The following is a 13,373-nucleotide window of genomic DNA, read 5'->3' on the forward strand; positions in this document are numbered from 1 at the left end:
TCACTTTTAAATGATAGATACCTTACTGTTGATGTTGTAATTTGAAAGAAAAAAAATCTATAATCGATATATATATCTATTTAGATGTTGTAATCAAATTTGATGTTTGTGAATTTATCAATGTTGTAATACTATAAAACCTATAATTGATATATATGAATGTTGTAATCAACTTTGGTGTTTTTGAATTTAAAGTTTATAGTTTTTAAATATTTAACTGGTATAAGTATTATCATTTTAAACATTTATTTATTACATTTTAGTTGGACATTACATATATATTTAATCTCTCACTGTAATTTTTTTGAATTGAAATTGTTTTAAAGTCAATTTAAATTCTAAGAAAGGGGCGTATGTAAGAGAGTTAGCTTATAGCAAGGGGGTTTAATGAGTTCACAGTGCTTGTATATCAGTTAAACTTGGTCATTATATTGAGTAGTCTAGGTCAGTTTTACGTTCCAAAGTTAAAGGATTGGTCATTATATTGAGTACTAGAAAATTACTTTCTTTGATCGGTGTTACTTGTTTATTGGGGATAATAGCATCAAATTATAGTTGGAATTTATTATTTGGGCGTACAGATTATTTGGGCGTACTGAACTAACGTTTACCAAAAGTAATATTATATCATAAAAGGCGGGGTTTAACACCAATATGTAGGAATTGACGTTTCAGGTTTGATTATGATTTGGTCTTACTCTTAGGGGTTGGATTATAGACTGACAGGGAACTGTCAAAACTGCAAGGGGGCGTGGAACCAATGGAATTGTGGGTAAAATTTTGATAGGGATAAAAGAGGATGTTTCGAGGAAAACGGTAGGATTCAACTTGACCATGAGCTGCACACTTTAAACCTTTTGTGCTCACCATCATTTATTTGCTTTTACGGACTTAGAAATATTCCACGAACATTGAAAATGGTTACTTAGGCAAAATTGACTTTACATGTGGACTGATTTTACGGATTTGGAATTTATAAAACTGATTGAATTATGACCATGCTATTTGATTTGGATTAGGAATTTATCATGATTTGGATTTTGAATTTATCACAAACAAATAAAACTGTAAGAAATGAAACTTGGAATCTGGACTTTTATTTGAATGTCTTGATGTTGTGCATTCAATTATCATCACCGACCCCTGAACTCTTTCGTCATTATTAACATCTACAACACGACGCAAAGGATAATACTACCATCTATGAAAAACACCACTATGCGATCATAAGCCATTACATATGTGTGCAACTACCCCACAGGTGTGCCGGAGGAATAAATTAAATTAAATATTGTGAAATTCATTGAGCATGGTAAATCCTTGGAAATGCGCTTTGAACTAATACACCTAGACAACTCCGATTCCAATATAAACGACTGATTAATGTTCCCATATATAAACTATAGTTAGCTGAAAATCTTTCTTTGTCGGGACTCCAAAAGTATGGAACGAATTAGACAAAGAAATCAAAGGGGTCTTTTAGGAGCACTGATTGATTTTAGATTGATTATTACATTGGAATGTGTTGATATTTATTTTATTCCTTATTATTAGGGTGGTGGTGGTGGTGGTGGTGATGATGATGATCCCGCTGATATGATGGTGATGATAAATAAATTAAACATAATTCCCTTTATTCATCCCATAGGGGAGATTCGTCTTTCGGGTCTATTCTAAGGGAAGACTGGAATAACCCAAGCGACAGCCGCAGTGCAGCGCCGCAAATTTAGTTAGGGCAAGGTGACTTGCTCAAGACCACTCAGCGGCGGGTGATCGAACTCGGTACCTTTCGGGTGCCAACCAAAGACCGTACCGCTGCCCCTGATGATGATGATGATGATGATGATGATGATGATGATGATGATGATGATGATGATGATGATGGGAACTAACAAAGAATACACAGGCATCTAAAATTGAAACATTCCATATTCAAAGCTAATGTTTTACTTTTAAAAATTGAGCTTTACAATATCCACTAAATGTGATCAAAGCGCTTTGTAAAGGGGTCCCTGGTCAACAGCAACATTTAATATGTAGGACGGGACATGCCGCCTGTTAGGCGATATTACAATTTTTCAGACAAAGACAACGCTGTTAACGGCCAGGTACTCATTTTACACCTGAGTACGGTGAGAGAATGTGAGTAAAGAGCCTTGTCCAAAGACTCAACTATGCACCGAGCGCGAGGCTCGAACCCAGGACTTTCCGATCCGAACGCGGGTGTCATACCACTAGACCATTATAATGCACTAGACCCATGGCCGACTAGAGTACTATAGGTACGTCATGACTAGACCACATAGCCGCACTACTGTAGGAGTGTTCATTGATAGATGGATGCGTGTGTGTCATAGAAATAGCCTTAGTGTGTGTGTGTGTGTTGTGTGTGTGTGTGTGTGTGTGTGATAGTCAAACTTGAGTAGGTTTAATGAAGACTTGTCACACACGCGTGATACACCTATACGAATTTCCCTGCCACCCAGACACACTAACATCTGACAAGGAGTGAGGGCTGTGGAAGAACCACAGACTACCGTGTGCAAACGTTGGCGATTGGTATCGGATGGCAAACTGTGATCGTTTGAATTTGAAATGATTCGAAACACTCGTTACCCCTCCGCTCGCTCGGATCCTGATCGTCTCAAGCTCGTCTCACGTGTCAAGATCGTCTCAAGCTCGTCTCAAGCTCACAACCCGCCTGATCGTTTTAGTGACTCGATCGTTTTACTGACTCGCTCTTCCGGCATTGAGATCGGACACTGACTCGTTGACGCTGACTCGATCGTCGATCGGGTAAAAGCGATCAAATAACCCAACACTAGTGACAAGAGACAAGCAAACATAGTAACTCTTTTTTTCGTGAAACGTATGTTTAGTCAATTTCGCGCATAAAGAGGCACTCGGCACTCACTTACTCACTCCGCAAGTCAGTAGTAGGTGGTTATCAGTTATCAGCTTTAATTCTTAGTCAAACGCTTCATCAAACCCATTATTGAGTAGCATGTTGATGCCTGATGCCAGTTGAAGCCATTAGGGGAGGGCATCCGGGTCACCAAAAGGTCATCGACTCTTTAGGTTTTGAGAAGTCAGGTCATCGACGACTGAGAACTTCCCGACCTCCACTTAGTTCTCGATGCTTTTCTCGTCTCGAGAATCTTGGTCGTCGATGCTTCTCGTATTGAGTCCCGAGTCCCGAGTCTCGAGACTATACTGCGCGAGCGACGCACGCGTTACTAACAATGTGTACTATCTGCATTGTTCACCCCTCTCTCGTCGGCGATGATTCCAGCGAAGCTCGAGACTTTTTTGCGTCTCGATGCTTTTTTGAGTCTCGAGACTCAAAAAAGTCTCGAGCATCGCTCTAGTCATCGGTGCTTTCATTCAATACCTAGTCATTGGTATTGGGTATTGACGTTATATCATATTTTAAACAGCTAACAAAACACAAACGTCGTAAATAGATCAAAATGGTTATAGGTATCAATGTTTTATTATTATACAAAGTGAATTTATTTAATGTATTTTAAGTTTTAATACAAAAAAGCCATCCAAAGCTCAGTTGAAGTGCTACTTCTCGGGAATTCCCGACTTTTCCTTGGTCATCGAGTTCGGGAAGTTTTGAGTGTTGGTGGCCGATGACTTGAGGTATCATCGAGACTTCCGCTCGACACTAGAAGCCATCTCGACGTCGTGAAATGGAGCATCTTCTGTCATAGCAGTAGAATCGTCAGATGCCGCATTTAAATCCTCCATTCCAGGCGTTGCTGTTGCCATATCGATCTTCGAAATGATTTGGTCTAGACGTCAAGTTGAAGAGATTTTAAAGTGCAATACCTAACATTATATCTTGATCTACAAAAGAGTCTTTTTAAATGAACCGCTGTGTTTCTATATTTTTCAAGAACCAATGATTATCTGATAACCACTGACTACTGACTTGCAAAGAGAGTGGCCGACGGACGTCCTCTCTATAGCCGCAAGTATTTTTTCGTCACTTGCTGAGTTCCAAACTAGACGTCTATGGCATCGTGGGGTAAATTGATGCTGGAGGCATCATTGAAGAGACACCGAGATAATTTAAATGGTAAGTTATTGGCCATTCTTATTACATCACTGTTGATTTAAGATTTTCAATAGGGTAGACATTCACACACACACCGATTGATGATTGTCACTTGTCAGTCAGTCATTTGGAAGTGGAGTCAGATAATTCGGGAACTTCTGTAGACTGTAGATTCACACTAGTGAGTAAGATCTGTCGTTTACTACTACTACTACCACTACTACTTTTAGTTTTAGCGCTATCCAACTCAACACTTCTCGTGTTTATTTTATTTTGGCAAAACTAGAATGGATTTTTGAAAAGAATATAAAATAATTTAAACTTAAACCTGTCTTTGCATCTTGCTTTATGCATACAGTATGCCATATCACAGCCATCACAAAATCATAGTTTAATGTTGAGAATATGCTATTTCTTTTGTAACTTCAGATCAGAGAGATTTGAGCTTTAAAAATCCTGAAAAATGTCTTGCTGTCAATCCAGACAACCCTTTTGATGTGATCTATGATGTTAATGGTAAGAATGTAATTTGATGAGGAAATGAATAACATTTAGGTACACATAGTTTGCTTTTTTTTTTTTTTTTTTTTTTGAGTCATGATGTGTGATACTATTACAGTCCACTCCGGATAATTGCAACTCGTTTAATCGCAACTTTCGGTTAATCACAATATTTCCTAAGCAATGGAAATAATTCTATATAAAAGTCACTGGTTAATTGCAACAAACTTCGGTTTTTTAAAAAGTGGTAAATTCAAGAAATCAAACAGTATATCATGATTAAATTTCATCATGGATGAAATCGTGACAGGTTGAAGAATCGAGAGTGAGCAGGATTTAATGCTACAGTAGTGTGTCACCACTCTGTTAGAGTCGAAAGAGGGCGGGGCTCTGCAGTATGGGTTTGTGACGTCATCGGTGGCCATTAAATAGAAGAGGGGCTGGTCATAATCTTGACAACAGGTTATAAATGACAGTTATAAAGAGAGACTGAGCGATATCCTTTGGTTTAGGATTAACAACTGTGCATTGTGACCAACGAGTTTGGTGAGAGCTTATTGTCTCTCATTAAGGCTAATCTCTTTAACTCTGACAAATGTTGAATTGTTGAGAAAAAAGATTGAAACTTCTTCCAATCTGAATAAGATATCGGCTTGCTTCATAGCTGCTTTTGGTTGACAAATCTACACGGGGCTGCCATATGGTTTTTGTTTCAATCAAATTGCTCTGTATGTGGTGGACTAAGAATATTATTTACTGGTTTGAGTTGACAATAAATGTGTAAAATGTTGAAATAGTGGACAGGAAACTGAATTTCGGTTAATCCCAACATTTTCGATGATCCCAAGGTATTGCGATTATCCTAAGTGGACTGTACCTGAATCTTGAACGAAAAACTATCATATGGATATGATTATAGACAGATTGGTTTCTGGAATTATATTTCCGTCCTCCCTTGCCAACTCTGACGTTCTTGAAATTTAAAAGAAAATAGCCAGAAGGTTTCAGACTTAATTTTCTTTTTTTTCCAAAGGACAATAGTCATAAGGTAAATAATTTTAAAAAAAATCCTTTTACAGCACAAGATGGCATGATTTTTTGTTTAAGAGTTTAGAGAAAAACTTGCACATGATAGTCTTCAGCTTTTTTTTGTTGTTTTTATTTTCTATATAGACTCCAACTCAGAGCCTGAAAGTGATGCAGAACAAAGTTCCATATCACATGATTCATTTGTGGTAAGTATGTACATTAAAATAAAATCATAACATTTGTATAGCGTTTATCCACAGTTGGCACCATGCTCAAAATGCTTCACATCAACATATTTTGTGGTGGACAAAACACATTTGCCACAAAAGATGAGACCTGCAGTCTGTTAGGCGCAATACAATATTTCAGGACAAGGACAACACTGTTTTACACCAGTGAGATCTCCTAGTTTTTTGTTGTTAAAAATTTTTCTTTGCAGTGGACTTCGCCAACAATAACACTATTTTAAACCTTCCTCGTTATATTTTGAAGTGATATTCATTGATGAGCCATTCACATTTGAAGTCGTTTGTTTTTTCGCTGTTTTTTATTTGACAAAATGTGAAAATGATGCGTTTCCAGGAAAAATTAAAATAGCTTCTGTTGGGATTATACTTTTGATCTCGCATTTTGTCCAAATTCTCTTGCATCGTAATGTTTATCAACTTTTTTTGTTAACTATATTGCAGTTGCAAGGTTAGGAAGTTCATATTGTTGCAATGACAACCGTTTATATGTCCAGAATCGTAGTGATATAAAAAATTGTTTTGTAGTTGTTGGTCCTGGTGTAGGATTTAAAGAGTTGGTTAAAAACGGTTTACTGAAACCCTGGTTGGTGTATCTATATTTATCCAAGCACAGTTGAACATATTAAATACTTAGACAATATGTCTGCCTTTCTCAACTCTTTTTTATTATACTTGCATTATTAACCAGCTAATTGTTTAGTTGGATTATTAAACAATGGCTCTTCATGTTTATTGTCAACATGAATAAATTGATTGATCTGTCATCTTTTCCACAAAATATACAGGGTCCCGATTTTGTTGCTGACTCCGAGTCTGATTCCTCTACGTACTCTGTGAGGTACCCAATGCTGAGTACATCATTGTCTTTGGAACCTAGTGCTCATTCCCCAACTCAGTCAGAGCCTCATCCACAACTATCACAGACTGAACCTCGTTGCCAGTCTGGGACCCAGGTTCAACCCGAATGCTATACACTTGCAAACCAACGTGTTACGTGCAATGGTGAGTCATTTTTTTGTCATTCTTCTCCTTTGATATTTGTGGGATCAATTTTAATTTACCCATTCCTTTTAAAAGAAAACTTCCACCCCCTCCATGGTGCTGCATTTGTGTTATTGCATTTTTTTCTGTTTTGGCAGTGCTGCGTCGCAAAATACGCTACCATTTACATAACAAGCACAAATCCAAATTTGATAGGGTGGACATCTTAGAATCTGAAACCCCAATGTGTGAGTGATATCAGTGAAACCAGCCATAAAAATGTTCATGTTTATTTTATTGGGGTTTTTTTTTGTCTGTAATAGACTTAAATTGCTTGTATTGTAAGTGTTAAAATGGTTTTTTTGTTACAACCCATCTATATATTAAAACTGTTTCTTTGTATTTCTATGATGCTTAAGGCTTTTTTTCACAGACCAGCTGGAAACTTAACGAGAATCAGAGTAGATAACATTTTTATTAATCTTGCAACCTAAACAGTATATGATGATTGGGAGCATTTAAAGAAAAGCACATTTTCTTTTTAATTTGTCGGTACTAAAATTATACTTTGATAATGTCTGCTGTGCTACAAACCCTTTTGACTTCCAGGTTCAATATTTTTCTTTATTCTAAAATTCTTGGGTTTCCTTTCAATGACAACTGAGATCATTAAAATTCAGCTCACAACATGATGTGTGTAGATTTGATGAAAACATATGTAACGGTATCACGAGTGTGGTGAAGTACCGTACAAAGAGGTGGATGGTCTCAGTCGCAGAGTCGACTTGGGTTCCGAACCGTAACCGTTCTGTGGAGGTGCTCAAATAGAGATAGAGTAGGAAATAGTAATGATGATAGCTGATTTCATGTAAAGTAAAAGGCAGCCGAGAGACAATGATTTCATGTGACCGGTTGCGGCTATGTCTCTCAGCTGTGGTAGGAGTAGTAGTGTAAAGAAAATGAAGATCAGCGATTTCATGTGATGAGCACACACAGTCCAGTGGTTTAGATCCCTCGTCAACCCCGGTTCCTCGACCACCCACGTAAAGAAAGGGTTTAAAGAAAGGGTTATTGAAGGAGTGAACGTCAGAAGGCGAATTATTCAATGTTTGAGGTTTATTGAATAAAGCAAAACAACATCAAAATATGAAAAATGCATGATATAATAATATCGACGCGGACCCCAGGGAAAGCACCTACGTCACAACAATATCATAGATGGGCATGTTTAGGAAAATTGGGAATTCCCGCGAGGGTGTTCGACATGCTAAAATAAAATGGCAATAAATCACAAAATGCAACATATACAAATAAATGAACTGTTACAGGTGAAAATGTGGTTTCATAATAATATTCTTACAAATTGGTGGGTACAACAGCAATTTGGTTATTGTGTAACACATGAATAAACAGTGTGCGAGTTGCTTGTTTGTAAATAAAAATGAAGATATTGGAATTACATCAATATTGTATAGAGAAATAAAATATACATTTTGAAGGCATGGATATCCCCGATCTAAGGAGAGTAAATTTGTCTTTTAAAGTTAACTGGAACAGGAGAAATAAATATATCAATAAAAAGACGTATCAACCGACACCGAGTACAAGGAAGACAATAATAATAATACTACTCTGCTTAGTTATCAGAGATACCTGTCGGAATACACACATACGCTCACACACACTACCCCCATGCATCACTGCTTGCCGCGTTAGACACACATATACACACACGCACACACACACACACGAATGCTAGCCTATAGTAGTAAGGCGTAGTAGTAATAGTAATAAAATGGCATTCTATTACACATATGTTCGAGTTGAGAAGCAGTGTTCACGAACTTGCTGATCGTTTTTACTAGCATTTATTTTCCTAACTTACCTGTGTCAATTAACAAAGGCAAGACTCAAATATTTTCTATCTGAACAGTGTGTTTGTTATTGAAATATTTCCGGCATATACATGTCATATTTCATTCCCACAAAATATAAATCAGGATTAAGTTGTCTGGGCATCAGCATCGTTCAGGCAGTTGGGGGGAAGTCTTTAAGGAATTAATGAAGCCGATGCTCAACCGGTCTGGAGGACGTTTGATTGATGTCGGCTGTTTGTTCTGCCAGCCGGTGATGTTTTCTCACTCCCTCAATGACAAAGAAAGTCATTGTTATGACTATGAACTATAGTCTATTATTACTTTTGTTACTATATTAATTGTTACTTATTGCCGCTACTGTTATTATTATTATTATTATTATTATTATTATTATTATTATTATTATTATTATTATTATGATATTGCCTTCATTGCATTCTATTACTATTATTGATATAATTAATTTCTGATTGTTGTAAATAATTTATGTGAATTGAATTTTGTCGATTGGCCAAGGGCCTACAATAAACTTAAATGAAATGTTAGTCTTTGGATAGGACTTGGGTCTATTCTTGATTGCTTTTCCGCCTGGGTCGAGTGAAGCATTTGGAGTAAATTTTGTTGCTCAACGTAAAAAACATGACGCTTACCATTCCGCTGATACTGATACCTCCAAGGGGTGGTTGGGGAAAAACCTAAAATTCTTTTGACATTCTGTCTGATTATTCGCTGAAACAACAAAGGACAATCTATGTATTCAGATGAGACTTCAATGTGTTACTATTCCGATTTATGTTCATATTTTGATTATAATGAAGAGGGAACCCTGAACCCAGTGAAGTGGGTGGATTGATCTATTTATTTCTATTTCAAAACAAAAATATGGCGTCTTTTCACTGGATTTGTTATGTGGCAGAGGTCTCCACAAATCTAACATACCTCTTCCAAAGGAATAGATGGTAGAAAAGTATATAACAAGAAGGAATTATGACAGTTACTTGTCCAGGCCTTAAATATTTGGAATGCTATTCCTCTCTATCGCTGTCATGTAGCTGATGTGCATGCGATCTGTCTATTGATTTATTTTCATAGTTCATAGCATGATGTGCTTTATTTTCTTCTTTTTTTCCCAGAGAAATACAGCTGCAAATCAAGAAGAAATATTTGATGGTGAAGCAGGAGTGCCAAATCAGCTTACGTGTTCTTCAAAACAAACTGAACCCAAGAGGAATTCAAGCAAAAATCGGACTTACATGTCATGGTCAGATGAGGATACAGATAGAGTCAAGTCATATTTTAAAAACTTTGTCGAAGATGTTTCAGCACATGGTTCAAGGGGATCATTACCTAGAAAGTCTGAAATTATTCTGTTCTTAAAACACCACAGGGTATTTTCACAAAAAGGAATCCCTGAAGGTACACTAATTAGTTTGGTGAAGACAAAGATTTTTAATGAAAGAAATAAATATAGAAGGGAAAGAGCGTTTCAATCGGTGTAATGACAATCATGAATTTGATTTGTATTACATTCATTGTATTGTATAGTGTTATTGACATATTTTGGGGGTTTACAAAAACGTTTTATCTTTATATAGTACAATCTGTTCATCATTGCAATATCCTTTTTTATATTATATGAACATTCATTTGCTCAGCTTGAGAGACAAATGCTTTGTAGAACCATAGCTGCCAACCGTTCTGTTAAAAACGGATTTGTTCCGTATTTGACTTCCTGAGTCCGTAAGTGGTTATTTTTAGTTCAAAATCCGTATTTTGTAATTTTTGACTAATTTGTGGTAAAAAAAGCCATGTGAGCCTAATGAATTATTATTATTGATCCATTATTATTACTATTACTACTACTACTATTGTTGTTATTATTATTATTATATTATTTTGGTGTCCAGTGAGAGCATAATCTCCATTTGTGTAGCTCTTTAATTTGAATTATGCCTCTATCATAAATGATTTTCAACAATTAAAAAAGTTCCATTCGTTTATATGACGCCTGTATTTTACTCAAACCTTTCATAATGTATTGGAGATTTGCATAGGATATGGATGTTAGCCTCGATATACTTTGAATATTCTAAGACAGTATTGATACTTTCACTATTTGTTACAAATATTATTTTAATTAAGAATAAAATTAAATCCACCTTTTTGATTGGAAGGTATTCAATAAGAAAATCAATTGCTTATATTGATTAAAGATGACAATGATTATTTCCCTTTATTAATTTATGAAATATATAAATTTAATCCCTTTAAAAACATCTTCATCTGATTTTAATTTTTTTTTTTCAAGCAAGCTTTTGTAACGGTTTAGGTTCAAGAAAAATAAGTATACTCCATTTTTAGGTGTGTTTATCTTGCCAAAGTAAAGAAGTAGGAATTCTCTAATATTTAGAGGTGCATTTTACTATAACTACTATTATAGTATACTACTTAAAGACCATTATGTTGCATGAAAGAAAACATATATGCAATCGTCTACTTTTTATCTGAACTCACCTAATTTTTACCCCAAAACGCCCTCTCAAGTGATGTACCAGGTTGGTAGTTATGCATTTCTAACCATCTTAAGTTATTTCATTTATTTTACAATTGTGCTTCTTGTGTATTGGTCCTTATCAAAGTTGAGGCAGTTGAATTCTTTCTTTATATTGTCCGTTCTGAATTTTGATCTCATTGTGGAAAGCTCCCATAGCGGGCAGGGAGGTACACACTGTGTCTTCTATCCCCTTATATCTGTTTTCCAACATGCTTTCAGTCTTTGTCTTGGAATGAGATTACTTGTTTTTTTCCTGGCCCTCGCCGGAGTCCTAGCTGGGAGGGAAGCAGTCAAATGCATATTTATTGTTTTGGGAGATGATATTTTTTTCCTTGTAAATCATCTCTCTGTTATGTATTATTACTATATTTGTTATTTTTAAATGTATAATGTAAGCATTTGAGTGTGTTCCTCTTTGTTGGATTTTGTTCTTGTGTCCAGATAAGACTTATAGGTGATCTCAAACTAAGTACATTGGTGATACGCTCTTGGAATCTACATCTGATCCCTATTTGTTCCCAGTTCCCCTATGTCTTACTTTCTCTTGGATGCTTCAACTGTAATTCTAGAACTTTTTACTATCCAATTTTCTTCCTTTTTACTGGCGCTGATATAACCTAAATGTGTTGCAAGCGCCGTAAAACCCTTAAAAACAAAACAACAATCATTGTGGAAAGTGTCATTTTAACGATTCAAATGTGCTGGTACTAAACCCGATAATTGAGCAACATTTGGACTAGCCTCTGTCATCTCAAACTTGTTAGTGTTAGTAATAGTAATTAAAAAGGCTGACTTTTATATGTTGCGATTCGATGAAGGGGGGGGGGGGGGGGGGGCTTCGGCACACATCGCCCCTCATCCCGGGCCAAATGAGCGTTCCTTATTTTATTTTTGAAAAGTTGGTAGCTATGTAGAACTATCTGAAAGAATCAGATATGGCAGAATAAAAAGTCTTTCTACTAACCCTAACTTAATTGGCCAATGTAGCTTTATGTTCAGCATTTTCTAGATACCTAATGTAAAATTTCACTATTCTTTTTATGATAATTTTAAGAGTTGCAATCTTTAGAGGTGACTGTCAAGAAATGACACCTCTGTGCATTTAATTTCATTCTTTCTTTATCCCCTCATCCTTAATCAGAATAATAATAATTAATAATGAAAAAAAATGCAGCAACGACAGCTTAGAACGGCATAAAGTGCTTAAGAATTATTTTTTTTGCATTAAACTTTATTCAAACGATTTTCAACACTTTTGCTTCACAGTTTATGCTTTTTAACAAATGCAATTAAGCAACTTACCAGCAACAACATATTGGTTTGTTATCATTTGAGGGTTTTATCAGTAAAACTGTTTCTATCCTTTTATGTTGCACTGTACACATAACAAACTTCATGCTTTTATTTGGTGACCAAAGACTTATGTGATACAGTGGATGAATGTTTGTGATGGCTTTTGGAACTGAAATAAACCTGCAATATGATGTGTAGACTTCTATCGTTATGTATCATTTTTCGGTCAAATGTAAATGTAATTTTACACGAGCTTGATGTATCATAAAACCCACAATGAGCTCAACGTGCAGTTGGTAGTACATTTATATGGACACGAACAACGTGTTGTTACAATTCAGTAACGTACTCCAATTAACACAAGTGAGACTGTAAATGAGACTTTTACAATGACTCTGCATCGCCACAAATATGGATTCGAACCCTGGCAACTCGGGCGTCAGACGAACTGTCTACCACGAAACCAAAGCAAGCATTGTGCAAGTTAAAGTGAATGAGATGTTGATTGAAGCCGTTCATTGTGTCCATCAGATCTGCTGTCCTATCCATCCAACTCCATTCACTGGGTGGGGTTCCCGACTTCCCATAACTGGGTGGGGATCCTGACCTCCCATAGCGGGCAGGGAGGTACATACTGTGTCTTCTATCCCCTTATATCTGTTTTCCAACATGCTTTCTGTCTTTGTCTCGGAATGAGATTTCTTGGTTTTGTCCTGGCTCTGGCCGGAGTCCTAGCTGGGAGGGAAACAGTCAAATGCATAGTTATGGTTTTGGGAGATGATATTTTTTTCCTTGTAAATCATCTCTCTGTTATGTATTATTAT

At 36.2% G+C, this 13,373-nt stretch overlaps 1 protein-coding gene across 1 annotated transcript; it reads left to right on the forward strand.

The window, feature by feature from the left end:
* Nucleotides 1-3,311: 3,311 nt before the first annotated feature.
* On the forward strand, nt 3,312-12,740 carry LOC144972461 (uncharacterized). Its single transcript, XM_078913655.1, has 5 exons — nt 3,312-4,087; nt 4,496-4,582; nt 5,741-5,802; nt 6,630-6,846; nt 9,836-12,740. Exons 1-5 carry the CDS (start codon nt 4,024-4,026, stop codon nt 9,868-9,870), a joined length of 465 nt encoding a protein of 154 aa, XP_078769781.1. The 5' UTR covers nt 3,312-4,023; the 3' UTR covers nt 9,871-12,740.
* The last annotated feature ends 633 nt before the right edge of the window (nt 12,741-13,373 follow it).

Source organism: Berghia stephanieae, chromosome 5 (assembly GCF_034508935.2).
Source record: "Berghia stephanieae isolate SIO BIC M18660-M18661 chromosome 5, UCSD_Bste_1.3, whole genome shotgun sequence".
NCBI lineage: Eukaryota > Metazoa > Mollusca > Gastropoda > Nudibranchia > Aeolidiidae > Berghia > Berghia stephanieae.